The sequence below is a fragment of the Aulonocara stuartgranti genome, assembly GCF_965226115.1.
Source record: "Aulonocara stuartgranti genome assembly, chromosome: 9".
Taxonomy (NCBI): Eukaryota; Metazoa; Chordata; class Actinopteri; order Cichliformes; family Cichlidae; genus Aulonocara; species Aulonocara stuartgranti.
Window position 1 is genome coordinate 27,003,383 of NC_138960.1, and position 14,796 is coordinate 27,018,178.

Here is a 14,796-nt window from a genome sequence, read left to right on the forward strand (position 1 = left end):
TGCACTGAGTTGCTGGCATGTGAGTGGCTGATTAGGCAATTGCCTTAATTAACAGTAGACACAAAATAAAGTTTACATACCTTCTATGGTCCCACAGAGTAGGTGTAACAATTTTAAATTTAGGACAAAGACGATTCTGGTATAAGAATTAGTGCTGACATTTAAATTGTGTTGCTGTATTAGATATAAGGAGAACAAATGTGCATTGAACATTAAAATTCACATTAAAATAATATGAGATAAAATAAGGAAAGTATTCTATATTTATTAACCTTTACAGAATAATCAGTACTGATAAGAACTGATAAGAATAGTTTTTCCTGTTGCTTAACATGAATTCAAGCTGCTCCAACACTGACATTGTAAACACACATACAAGGCTCCCATGCAAATCAAGCCATGGCGATTATACAAACATTATGCACGCATACACATCAATCATATACACATTCAAACATATACACGCAAAAGCTTTTGACCTGCACCTTAAATAAAACGAGCAACCTCCCATACAAATGACTGCGTTAACTCCAGTTTACTCTCTCTCCCTCTCTCACATATAAACACAGATTATACCTGCAAGAAAAACTTAAAGGCCAATTAATGAGATGTGCCCTAATGAGGTCTATTGGGAATAAGTGTAAAGAAAGGGCAACTATAAACTGCTCTTGCATTATTGCATTAAAGAAAACATGGCTGATAGGAGTCCACGGTAAATCTCCAACTGGAAACAGGCGTGTTGCACAAGCCTTGGAGGATGACTGTGTTAAACTAACGGCGCTTCTTCACTCGGCTAATTTATAAGAAAATCATCAAATGACTGACATGACGATGACGGCGGTGAGGCAGTAACCATGGTAACCACCAGAGACATTTGAGCGAGCTGTCCAACCAGGCATCTGCTCTGTATTAATGAATCTGCAAATGAACGAGCACACAGCCTAATGTATGGGAACGCGTTTATGCACGTGCAAACAGACACAACACAGCTATTTTTAAACTCTATAGAAATAAAAGCACTTAAACTGACTCGCATAATGCATAGCTTTGTAACATAGCTGACAAAAAAACAAAACACCCCCCTCCCCACAAACAAACAACTGCTCCACGGTGTGTCTAATTTAACTACGACGCTCAACATCCGAAGCTGAACCTGCACGAGTAAAGGTCACATTGCCTGGCAACCACTTGAGCTTAAGGAATAGTTTTAATTATGGTCTGTTCTCTCTTTCCTCCAATCTCTTGCCACTATTCACCCCACTGTCTGCACACACACACATACACACACACACCCATCAATTTCCTTTTCAGTGCAAAGCCAAGCAGAGCATTAGCATTAGGTTACATCTGCCCACTGCTAAATAAATTGTGATGTAAGGTTCACGCAATCTGCATGTTCTGGCTGTTTCATGAACTAGCCGGAAGACCTGTGCAAAAAAACCCCAACCCTGATAATGACACATAAAGTCTCCTATTGCAGCAATCTTGTCTCATTATCAGCAACTACAACAGCTAATGTTACGTGTCAATCTCTGCATCAGTTAAATCATCTAATTGAGTGCATTAAAACACATGTGGCTGACTGATTCGATTTTATCAACGTGCCACGCATGAAATAGTATGCCTAGTGTATGAAAAGAAGCTCACAGGACACTAGTAGCAATTATCCAGACCGATATCAGAACAGCACCATAACTTCCAGGTAGTAAACAGATAATGCTGCCGTCTTTTCGCAGATTAGAAAAAGTAGGCGGCTAAGTTGTAAACATCTCAATGATTAAACAACCACTTCTGTCATTATCAGTGACATTTCATTAAATGTAGACCTGAAATCATCATATTGACGGTACAGAAAAAAAATGTGATTCATTCTCCGCTTCTACTAATTCACATAATTCACACAGCATGTCACCCTACAGGAAGTATTTAAATCTGCTACCTTCAAGGGCAAAATGTACTATTCTCCTTGCAGCTGCGCAATGAAATTAAAGATCTTTGACTTCTTGAATGGGATTTGGAGCCATAGTTTAGGTTGATTTGATATGATTCATCTCATATGGAGCAGTCTTACAAACATGCCCCGATAACCCCACCCTTGCAACGCTGTTCTGTGAAAATCCTGTTAAATGTTTCCCAACTGGTCTTGGCAGATGGCCACCCCTCCCCGAGACTGCTTCTGCTGAAAGTGTCTTCCTGTCAAAAGGGAGTTTTTCCTTCCCACTGTCGCCAAAGTGCTTGCTCATAGAGGTCACATGATTGTTGGGGTGTTCTTTGTTTTCTTTGCAGTTTGTACTTTAAAATATACAGCACCTCGAGCCAACTGTTGTGATTTGGAGGTATATATAAAAACTGAATTGAATTGAAGTTAACAGAATTTAAATCATCTTATCATTTAATAGTCATTTAATATAGGGGATACACATGCATCATACATTTGCAAATAAATGAAATACCCAGTATCTACTTATTTTTAACTTGTTGACATCTCCCAGAGTGCGATGAAACAGATGAAATGTCCTTATAGACTCCCTTCTACTAAAAGAAATGCATCATGGGTATGGTCACACACACAGCATCATGTCTACATGTGATTACAACAGTGGATGCATGCTTCAGGAAGAGATGCTGTGTGGAAAAGCAACACTCTTACTCAGCAATAGAAGTGATAATTCTATAATCCAATCCGTGAACAGCTGGAGTGAAAGCAGCCTAGCTAGCCAATCAGAGTGGCTGAACAGATTTAGTGGGGCACATCAGTATCCAGAGGTTAAAGACCCATGGCTGTGTTAGCTGTAGGTACAAAAACAAAAAGATGCTTTTAGAGATTTTGAGATTTGCTTCAGACAAACTTAAATGACAGATGTAGTGTTCTTGGTGCCACAGATAAACAGGCATTTGCAATTATTGTTAAATGTTTGTTGCTGCCATTCTTTATCATTAAAAGCATTTATTCCTGTTTTTTATGCGACTTTAGGGTAAATATAAATACATGTGAAAATGTGTCTGGCATGTAAACATACCAGCCATACCCACGTAATTGGGGACTGAATTTTAAGGATTTTAACGTAATGTAAATTACTTTGACTTGTTACTTAATGAGTTGAGTTCCCAGAAATTTGAATTTTAATGCAAACTACTGATGAATTACTTGCAGTTTTGATAAATGATGTTTGATTCTTTTGTTTTCTAGTTCCAGCTCCTTAAAGATGAAACTAGACTGCCAACTGAACCCATTTGAAAATCTTACTTTGGATTAATGTATTTTAATGTCATTTTAAAATCCATACAAATGTTGAAGAAAATGACCAGAATGGACCTGTAATAGGATGACAGCCGTTCCTTTTGTACCCCTGCCTCTCACTCTATCACAGCTGGGATAGGCTCCAACATCCACACGACCTTGATGGATAAGCCGTTAAGAATATCAGTGGCTGCACTCGTACTCAGGGTTCGGTTTAAGGTGATCCAAAGTGACGTGTTTTGTAATCACATTACATTTTTCAGCAACACGGTCATGTGATGTGTTATACTAAAATTATTAAGCAAAGTATGTAATTGCTTGTGTTACAATCATTCTTCAGGTACCTGCACCTCGGGCTGATAGAATAAAAAAATCATCAAGCATCCCTTTTTCTTCCTGAGCTCTTAAAGTACAATCAGCTGATTTCACTTTATGTGCAGAGGAGGAAAACTACTAAAACTTTTCAGGAGCCGGGATATAGACATTACTTTTATTTTTATTGCACAAAAAAACAACCAAACTAGAACATGATGGTAAAGTGCATCAAAGGCGGAAACAACTGTTACGTTGCTAACAAAACTTTGGCTGTTTGCAAGCATCTGCACAGACAGCGTGCTAACACAAACCTAGCGAAGAACCCAGAGTGATGACAAAGCTGAAAGCATGCCGACACCAGCCCAGCAGCCACAGCCTAATCTCCAACTCGTAACCAAGGCAGGGATAAGCAGTCAGCCCTGTAGCATTGTAGCCTGTACACATTTCAAAAGTAGGATCACTTTAAGTATCTTTGTGCTGGTTTTTAACGTTGCATTTTGTTGTTGGTTTTGTGTTCTAATGTAAAAAGTAAAAGAAATATTGTATGTGCAGGGATTTATATCACTGACTGTAAAATCCAATAGAGACAGTCAGAACTGTCTGTATCGTACATACTGCAAGGCTAAATATGGCAAAAGCATTGAACTTTCGGAGTAAAAGTCTATTAATGCACTGGAGAGACTGTCACAGTCCACATGCTGTGGATACTATTTTGAGGTGCTGTTAAGTTTATTCCCTGCTGGTGATGTTAACCCGTAAATCAGTGCATTAAACTCAGTTGCACGAACATTAATTTACACTCAATCAGCAGTTCTCCAGGATGCCTTCCTGAAATCTAGCAAAGAATTATAAACCACAGCTGACTGATGCTGCTTTTACATACGATACCATTTACATATTTCCCAGGAAAGCTTATTTAAATTAACGCACACACACAGTGCGCCATTCTCTGAAGTCTTAGTTGCTCACTTTTCAGAAACACTGCTTCTCTGTGTGTGTGTAATACAAAACCTGACCTACTCCACTGATTCCAACCCTCATTAACTTCTATTACATACACTATTAATTAGACAAGATGATGCACCACAATGAAGAAGCAGTCCATCTATCTGCTGGTTAATAACCAAGCAAATGTAGTATTCTAGGACATTCATCACAAACTAAATTAAGGAGCAGCTAAACAGGAAATAGAGGAATGGGAAAAATAAGCTGTACAGGGAGTACTTTTAAATATTTAATGACCGCAGGTGAACAGCTACATGAGTTAACCTCTAACAGCCACGGCCTCCACATGACTCCCTTCTTCTGCCTGCCTCTTTGCCTGGCTGGCTGACTCATCTCAGTCTTCCTCCAGAAGCTGCAGAAATATGTGCCATTCTCCAAGAGATTACAAGACACAGTCACACACTTCTGGCATGTAGGTGAAACCCAATCCTATCGCCACTGCTGTGGACACAGCCCAACACCCCAATCCTGCAAAACAAGCCTCTGCTATGTGTGGAACAAAGCTTTCTTACAGTAAGTCAGCAAATTTAGTCTATCCCAGTCCTAATTTACACATATTCCTCCTACTCTTGTTAAGATGTATCTTCACGGTGCCAGGAAACGGTACGAACTCCTGTTCTTGGAGGCTGCGGACTGATTTTGTGCCAAAAATCGTTCTTTCTCGCCTTCCTACTGTTTCCCACCAGGGAGGAAAAATATTAAGAAGGAAGTAGAGAGAGAGAGAGAGAGAAAAGAAGCTTTCAACTCTCACTCTTGACTTTTTTCCTTTTCTTTCTTATACCCACAACTTTCAAACTCCACTTCAACATAACCCCGATGACATCCACAGGATTGTTTTTCAGCTCTCCGAGCCACATAAGACATCAAACAGCTGTTTTTTTACAGCTTGAGTAAGTAAGTAAACTGACTTTGATAAATGAAATTGCTGGAGCGCTCTATTGTCCACTATATTAATATCCTTACTAATACTGTGATAATGATTTCAACCACGTTGTCCGGCCAACAAAAACTCAGCCCCTGCTTCAACTGCTCGCATGCTTTTCATCCACCGGCATCTTTCAGAAGCGCTTACTGTGACTTAATATATTGGTAATGTGTTGAAGTACAGACAAATATTGCATTACACCGTATAATTTGATTTGGTCCGTGGGTCATGTGAAACTTGCTCAACTAAGTCATGATATATGTGCCGTTGCCTCAGCGACATTATTTATAGAGCTTTAATAGCTCTAGCTGGGAAATGACTCCGGTCATTAATGATAACGTGGCAGATAACCTGAGGCACACGTGGCAGGTTATTTTATGTGTGTGAGTGCACGAGCATTGATTCTGTCAGCAAAAAAACCAAACAAAAACGCAGTGTTACGTCACACCATCGCACTGCCATAAATAAAAGAGAGGGAGAGGTTTAATGTGGGATAAATATAATGTATGATCCTGCTCGCTTTACTCTGACCCGTGATTCGGATCGCTGGCAGCCCCTCACATTCTTACAGTTGCTACTGTACACGCCGTCACTTCGTAAAGAGCCAAATTTGACTTGCTTTTTAAAAGGCGTGTGAAGCTGGGTGGCACCGGTACCCCATTAAATGTATGCGAATGCAGACACAGGGGGGGGGAAAAAAGAAGCAACCTAACTTTACCACTGCGACTATTTGAAGCAGCATTGAGGGACAGCCAAGATGAAATCTTACATGATGTACTGACTGTTGGGATTATTTTGTTCACTTGTTGAAACACCGGATGATCTATAACTCACTACAAAAAGGGCAGGTGGTGAGTGGCTGAGGTCATCCCACAGCAGGTGACAAACAAACAGGCCGGGGCACAAACGCACCGTACACATTGCGCTTTCTTTGTTCTCTAGCAAAATGATGGTCGTCTTATCTGATCTCTCTATGCCCAAACAGACACGTGTTACTTGAAATCCCATTTATATGGTATGGACACACATACAGCATTCTCACACATGCACACACACACATTTGGAAGAAATGATAGTGTGAGTGAGATGGCGGGCTGCTATATCAGTGTTGGGACGGGTATATATTCCTGGCTGGTGCTGATAAGCCAACTGATGCCTTGCCTTATTTAGGCAGTGCTCGCTGCTGACACACTAGCAGAGAAGCACACGCTGCATGTACTCTGACTGTATGTGTTTGTCCAGCAGTTTATGTGAGCTGGAGTATGTATGTGAGGCATTCCTGTGGGGCGATAGTTAGGCTCCCAGTATGAATGCATATAGACAGAAGTGTGTGTGTGTGTGTGTGTGTGTGTGTGTGTGTGTGTGTGTGTGTGTGTGTGTGTGTGTGTGTGTGTGTGTTTGAGAGAGAGATATACATGGACAGAGGGTGAGATGTTACATGGATACCTGTGCACATGCATATCTACTGTATCTGCTATGTATTTGATCAAAAATATGTAGTACACTGATTTTAGTCTGTCATTCTCGATAGCATGCTCTAGTTTCAACTCCTTTGCTTAAAGGTAGAATATGTAAGGCCTAAAAAAGATGAACTAAACTGATAAACTCAAAAAGAAAAGCAGCTGTCTTCCTCCAACTAGGAACCTAATTGGTGATTCTAAATCGGCTGTAGGTGTGAATGGGTTATGAGTTGATCGCCAACCTGTAACAGAGTGGCGATCTGTCCAGGGTGTATCCTGTGTTTCATGCTATGACAGCTGGGATAGGCTCCAAGTAGAAGAAAATATTGAGAAAGTGTAACATCCAGGATTCTTAAGGTTGTGCAGATTACTCTGTCCACGTACTGCAGAAATTATAGAAGTCTAAAGGGCAAAAAAATAAAAGTAGCATCACTTAGAATTAGGGCTGAGCGATATGAGGAAAGGAAGGAATATAACAATACACGATTTATGCCACGATATGATCAAATAACCTCCAAAACCAAATGTCATTTTGGTTTTGGAGGCCTAAAATTGCCTAAATTACTACTGGTATACTCTACTGGTATAATCAACCATTCAATATTTTTTTTCCATTTTGCAATGGATGCCTTTTCAGCTGGTGGAATAAATTTGTGCGACTGCTACCTTTTGCAGCAATAGATTTACAACATGTTTCGCAAATTGGCGCGTTTTGTTCGACATCATCCATGTGAAATCTCAACCAAAGTCTCATTCCCTCGCTCATCTGAAACTCCCGCTGGCACCATATGTTTTCCTATCTGGGGGTATAAACACGCATGCCCAGCTCAGGGCGCCAGGTAGAAAATTTTCCCGTTGGGAGCAAGGGAGGGGTTAACGATGCATTTGCAGCATGTGGGAGGAAAAAAACTCACAGTCAATAACGTGCAGACAGCTTAATACTGCCATGGCAATTTATACTCAGTGGTTACGATAAAGCTATTTTAACCATCGTACGTGAAAAACTCGCCATACATCGAGTATATTCGATGTATCGCCAACCGCTACTTGGAATCCGGACTAGCTGGTGGTTGTTTATTGCGAAACAATAGCAACTACTGGAGTAAGACATGCTACATACTGCACCTTTAACAAATCAATTATCTCTGTTTCACATCTCTTTACAAACTAAGCAAGTTTAACACGCACAGTCAAATAATCCACGGAGTATTATACACAATGATCCTGAAACATTTTAAATATGTTGAATCAATGATAGTAATTATGGCTAGTTTTTATATTATACCAAGTCCTATTACTATTACTGACTACAGCTATAATGATCTCAGATGGTATCAAAGCTGGGCACACTTTCCAGGAAAATTGGAGCCAATGAACTACCTTACAGATGCATTCTATTTCTTGGCCACCAGGGGACTGACCTTGTGGTTGTAAAAAGACTTCTTCTAAAAATCCCATTAGGCACTGCGTGGATCATGACCAAGAAAACGGCAAAGATACAAGAGTGAGGACATAATTACTGAAGGAACTACTCATCCCATAACGCACTGCAAATCCAAGCTTCTCCCAGCAGGAGAAATATACAAGCAGGCAATGAGTGATGTCATGGTGGCTACATCCATCTTTTTCACTGTATATAACAATAGATTAATCAGACTCTCCACAGTGTGTCCTTGTCCCATCTTCCTCCCCTCAACCCAAACCAAAAGTAGCAGATGTCTGCTCCTCCCTGACCCTGGTTCTACTGGAGGTTTCTTCCTGTTAAAAATGAGTTTTTCCTTCCCAATGTCGCCAAAGCGTTTGCTCATAAGGGCTCATACGATCGTTGAGGTTTTCTCTGTGTTATTTGTATTACTGTAGATTAATTACCTTAAAATATAAAGGACCTTGAGGAAACTGTTGTTGTGATTTTGCGCTATATAAGTAAAATTGAATTGAATTGAATCCAACAGTATCCACTAAATTATTGGTTCTGATGATCGACTGCACCCATGGAAAGAAAAGATATATACATCCAAAGATCTGCTGCCAGCAATCTCAGAGCTGGGTCACCCATACATCCAGTACAAATCCAGACTCATGTCTATTAAATTTCATGAAAAACTATAGATGCATTTGAGAGCACTATGGACACTATAAACACCCTGTCAGAAGTGAAACTGTAATGTGGAAAACAGTTAGTCTGAGTGTTTTGCTCACCAGTGTGAAGGAAAAAACAGACATAAAAATATCATCTGTACATATAAGGTGTTGGTTAACCTTTTACTGGAGCCTGCAGAGCAAACAGTGCAATTGAACATAACACACAATGTAGGTCTCTATGAATGCACTGTGGTTTTGCTCGTATTTCTCATTCTTAGCATTACAGAGGCAGTAAGCCAAATTAAACTAATATGCAAGCATTATTGAATTTCTGTGCTTAGCAGCTTTTGTAAGGTCAATTTAACATCTCTGCTTTTATTAGATAGCCTACAGAGTAACAGTTTAGCCAGGGATGTGTAATCAGGGTGGACTGCTCTGTGGATATACTGACAAACTGCTGAGTTCCCAAACTGCTGATCTGTAACAAAAAAACAATTTATGGGAGAAGCATCATGACTCGGTAAACTCTTCAGTGGCACATAGAGTCACTTATCTCAGTTCACAGGCCTGATACAACCACACCACACCACTCAAACAAACACACACATATATGCGTGGACACACTGAAAGAGCTGTGTGTGTACAGAAGGTCACTTTACACAGATAAGGGCAAATGACAACTGTGAATGAGAGACACAGAACTCCACTCCACTCTACCACATCGCACTAGCTCTCTATCGACTGGCTGATCACGAGCATGAGGTCATTGGCTCCACCCCAGAGGCTGATGGGATAGCTCTTCTGTACAGTAATCCACAGGGGAGAGGCCGGTGTGTCCTCTCTATGCCCTTTTTATTATACTCTCCCTTCATTTCTGTCCACTCCAGACTCTTCAGAAACCTCTTGCTCAGCAAATGTGCTGCACTTCTGATTTCATTCAATCAACATCTATCCCCGGCTTTCTCGTTTCCATCCATTTCACTCCCTGTATCCTCTACGAGCCCATCTCCCCCCCATTCCCTGTGGATCCGCTGGGTACACTCCACATTCAAAGACAGAGAATCATGTGACTGGAAGTGGATCGATATGAGTGCATCTTTTGCCCGGCACTGTACTGTATAACGATACTTACATAACCTGCTCGCAACAGTGACAGTCTGCCATTCTGGCTCTTTATAACACAACTGCACTTTTAAAAAGAAAGAGAAAAAAAAATCCAGATGCCAACCAGGCCACAGAGGAACCTGCTTTGAGATTTCCAGCTGCACATGAAGTAGTGGCACATGGCATCCAGTAATTTGATCGCTTACTTCAGGGGACCTCGTTGACTGCCGTAAACGCTTTGCATAAGCTCGAATGCTTTTGCTCTTGTTGCTTTATTGCTATGAATTAGGTCATGTGCTTCCTTGTGTAAATTGTTGCTCTAATGCGCAACAGGACAGGAGCTCAGATGGCTCATTCTTATCAAAACATTATCCCTTTTTTTTTTTATCTTTTCACTGTAGGTTAAGCCCAGTCTTATTGGCTGTCACTTACATAGATGGAAGTCCCATATTAACAAATATCCACAGTTTCAAAATAAAGTATGTTCAATCCAACTAATGTACTCTGCATTCTATATCCTTGAAAACAGCACAATAAAGCATCTTCCCTTCCTGTTCGCAGGAGATGATCTATTGTATTGGAAAAAACAATAGCTGCTCATAGACTGGGTTCACATTTGAGTAGCAATGTTCTACCTTTAACCTTAAGATTGAATTTTTTCCTGGTTAAAAAACAAGCTTTTGATGATTATTCATTTAGTCCACAAAATGTTGAAATGATGAATATGTTTGTAAATCGTCAAGGAATGGTGACAGTTTAATACTGTATAGTTGTAGAGCAGCCCAACATGTTAAAAACATTTATCTTTATCCAGATTAATTGTCGGGCTTTAATCGTGGCCGTGTTCCTGTGTCGTTTAGTCAGTCTCTACTTTTATGGGAGGTCATGTTGGTCTTCACAGAGAGAGGATGTCACTGATGGGGTCATCTCGCACAAAAGCCAAAGGCAACTGGAGTTCAAACCTTCTATTTGTAAGGGATAGCCAATCAGGAAGTCCTTTTGTAAGACAAGGCTCAGTAAAAGGTAAAAACAATAATTAATGATTTAATAAACACAGTGCTACAAAGAGCTTTTTCTCAAAATACACACATTAAAGCGAAGCATGGATATCCCACTACACAGCTCATGCAAGCGCTAGTGTGAGCCATAGCCACAGCTATAAAAATGAGTTTTCACTAGACACACAAAATGAACCACTGATTTAGTTCACTGATGAGCTGAGGAAGGCTGCTGCTACAACGCCAAATGTGTGGCTGCTTCTGGTTTTAAAATAGGAGTGTTGAACAGTTAAAAAAAAATGCTTGATTAGATGATTGATTAGACCGACGGCTGGAATAACATCTTGGCAATTCTGTTATAGCACTGGAAAGGAATTGCACGGGTTTTTGCATGATTTCTAAAATATTAAAATGAACACCTGTGGATTTCACTGGAAGGCAATGAATGGAAGCAAGGAAATGAGAGGCTAGCTCAGAAACTCAGAAAACTGAGCAGGATGACTAGCTTGGTGAAAAAAGATCATTTCCAGGGCTGAAGTCCAATCTGATACCACTGATGTTGTAGACAAAGAAATGTAGGAATTTGTGTATCGCAGAGGAAGTGGCTGGGAATCCAGACTGAGCAGGATTAAGGAATCTGGGAGTGTGTTTATTAATGTTAGTTAAGTCAAAGAAATAATGTATTCTTATATGATTTAAGAGATGACTGAAGGTAGTTAACAAAGGTTTCAGTCCAAGAATAAAAATGTGAAGCTCATGAGCATAATAAGCTCACGTTAATGAAATAAGAAGGAAGATCTGATTCTGCAACCAAAACGAGATGAGTACAGTGCTTTTGTTTTCTCTGGTCAGTAGCTTTGAACACCAATCTGGTAGACGCTGGAGCACAGCAGTAGCTGTGGAAACGACCCGGTAAAAGCAAAAGAGTCTCGTTGGTGTAGGAGGCAAGACAAAGAAGAGGGAGGGGAGATAGAAACAAAAAGCCAAACACGAGTAAACCTCAACACACGCTGTGGGAGTCAGGCAACCTTCAGGTGAAATTATTTTTAATAGATTAGTAAGTTAAAAAAATGCTTATTAGCCCAATGCCAACAGGTGTTTTAAACTGGAAAGCAATCCCTGTGGAGGGGTTCTAGCCCATGAAATCCAATGGAAATGTTCATGGATAAACAGGAGTAATAGGTTATCTAATATTTTACTTTATATCCAAATAAAAATTACATTCCCCACACCCTCTACTGCTACTTTGTAGTTAGCGTATTTATAAAACATGGGCATTTTAAACTTATTTAATCACCTAAAACATAAAATCTGCAAAATTGTGAACCTGTGCCCAGCAGGAAAAAACCCTCACAACTGAACTGACTGGTACATCAAGGTAAAAGTCAAATGATGGTTCATTATGCTGTGAACTAAGAAACACACATGTGCTTTTAAGTTTTTAAAATGCTTGTTGATGTGTTTTCAGGGATGCAAATTCATGCACACGACTTGAAAAGGGGTTGAGTGGTGGGGAAGAGTGGGGGAGGGAGAAATCAAAACATGGTTGATTGCAGAGAGACCTTTTCACAGCTTGTACACATCCCCTCAGTCTTCAGTCTAATAATTCCCTGATGCAATGAAACCAGAGGATGTCAAAGCGATGCCGCATACCCTGAACTGTGTCCCAGTAGGAGGGAGGCTTTAAATGAAAAGGTCACATCTCATCCACCTGTTAAAGAGCAGATGCCACATCAGAGCAATGCTTGGCAGTGGGAGCAGGTATTGGTACTGGGCGCACAAGATGAGCTTGGCATAGGAGCAGGTATGGCTATAAAGCTCACGCACATGAACTCACAGACACTCGGCTACAACGCAAATACACACACACACAAAGACACGCGTGCAAGATGCCTGACCCCTCTCCCTAGGAATGAAAGACACGGGCAGAGAATAGAAACAGAACCTTTTCCAGGGATGATCACACTGGCAACACAAAAGCCTCGACTGTTGATGTTGCATAAAGGTCGGAGCTGTTGTCATGGGACTTCACTTATACAAGACTGAACCTTCAATCAGACCAGGAGATATTTGTCAAACAGGACACTGCTGTGACTCCTCAGTGGTGAAAATAAATGCCTGAGGATTTTCATCCTGTGTGGGCTTTTTTTTTGTATTTACACAGTATACACCCACAGGTACATGCAGGAGCATGAATGAACATCCACCCACACATAAACACAGTACCTGGATGCTGCTATTTCCACTTTACTCCTCGCAATGGCTGCAGCCCTCTGTGCCCCCTCCACAGCCCGATCTACCTTCTCTTTGGTTTTGGGGTTCTTAAGAGGAATCAACTGCTTTCTTATTCCACGCACCAGCACATTATTTTTGTACTTCCCTTCTTCTTTGGTGCCGTCTGGGAAAACCGTGCACCCGTAACCATGGCGCTTATTGTTAAGCCATTCTCCTTCATATTTCATCCCGTTGGATCTCTCTGATACACCAAATCCATTGCGCTTGTCATTCTTCCACTCGCCCATGTACGTCTCAGTTGTGGTGGCGTCCACATGGTCCTCCTGAGGTAGGTCCTCATCTGGCAGCTCGCCATCACCGATGGATATGGTAGAGTTGGCATCGCTTGAACTGATGCGGCTCATGGTGGCGTCACTTCTTGCAGAGCTGCGCTTGCTGGAGATTGAGGTCCGAGAGTCAGACTTGCGCAACTGTCGCAGGCTGCCAAAGAGCGAGCCGCGGCGGAACAGGCCCTTCTTCTTGCCGGTGACAACTTCGCTGTCCGAGTGGAAGTTGAGGACGAAGCCACCGCGGCTGCCCGTTGGAGTGTCTGCTGGGGAGGAGAGGTCCTGGAGCACTGCACCATTGCTCTGCTCAGAGCGCAGGGAGGCCATAGACGTACGGAGTGGAGAACGGATGACAGTGGCCATGCCATAGGGAACACTCTGACGCACACCATAGCCGTGTCGCATACCACCCATCCATTGGCCTTGATAAGTTCCTGAGTAAGAGGAAGGTATAGATCAATGAGTAAACACTTAGTCTCAATCGCTACTTCGAGCCTATAATTCTTCATGACTTTGTAAACTAATATTAACTATAAGATAATGCTTTAAGCTGAGGTGACCTTGTCATTGGTAAGTTGTGACTGGTCAATAGGGCACAAGTATAGCAACGACATGCATTTACTATAAATATCCCTAAATTTGATTAGAGCATTGTGTTGTCATCTTCAAAGTTTGCCCCATGCGCAATGTGTTTTCAGCTAATACTTCAGTTTGCCTATATTTAATTTGCTAACCAAGCTGGCTAACTAACACTAACATTAGATGATAACCTCCACAAACCAGTGGGGTGACAACAAGCTGGTTATGTCCATTTTCTATTGCTTGCAATAAAACCGATGATAATCTGTGATTATATACATGCCTGAAAAGCTCATTTCGTTTTACAACAACTTTAAAGCCAAAGCAGGGTAAAAAATTTTTAATAGGCTACTCATGGTCAGAAGAAAGCTCCTCTGTGCTCCTCATGCACAACCTGCGTGTTGTTGACCAGTAACTTTCTATATCAGCAACAAGACCTTGAAGCCTTGCTTTGTTGGTGCAGGCGTATGTCAGCTAATGAAATGTTTTTTCTCCTTCCACTCAGATATGGGACTGTGAGCATAGC

General features: G+C 41.1%; 3 protein-coding genes across 3 annotated transcripts in view; all 3 read right to left on the bottom strand.

The window, feature by feature from the left end:
- Positions 1-14,796, bottom strand: part of LOC309714561 (uncharacterized protein) — a gene marked incomplete at its 3' end in the record, with an annotated part of 172,592 nt that overhangs the window by 109,114 nt on the left and 48,682 nt on the right. The window lies entirely within an intron of this gene.
- The window catches only part of LOC309714302 (uncharacterized protein), a 159,453-nt gene that overhangs the window by 109,055 nt on the left and 35,602 nt on the right, over positions 1-14,796 (bottom strand). The gene's annotated exons all lie outside the window — the stretch shown is intronic.
- The window catches only part of jph1a (junctophilin 1a), a 34,836-nt gene that overhangs the window by 17,572 nt on the left and 2,468 nt on the right, over positions 1-14,796 (bottom strand). Inside the window, exon 3 of the mRNA XM_082546632.1 lies at positions 13,357-14,125. Coding sequence (XP_082402758.1) covers positions 13,357-14,125 — 769 coding nt within the window. The remainder of the gene's footprint in view (positions 1-13,356; positions 14,126-14,796) is intronic.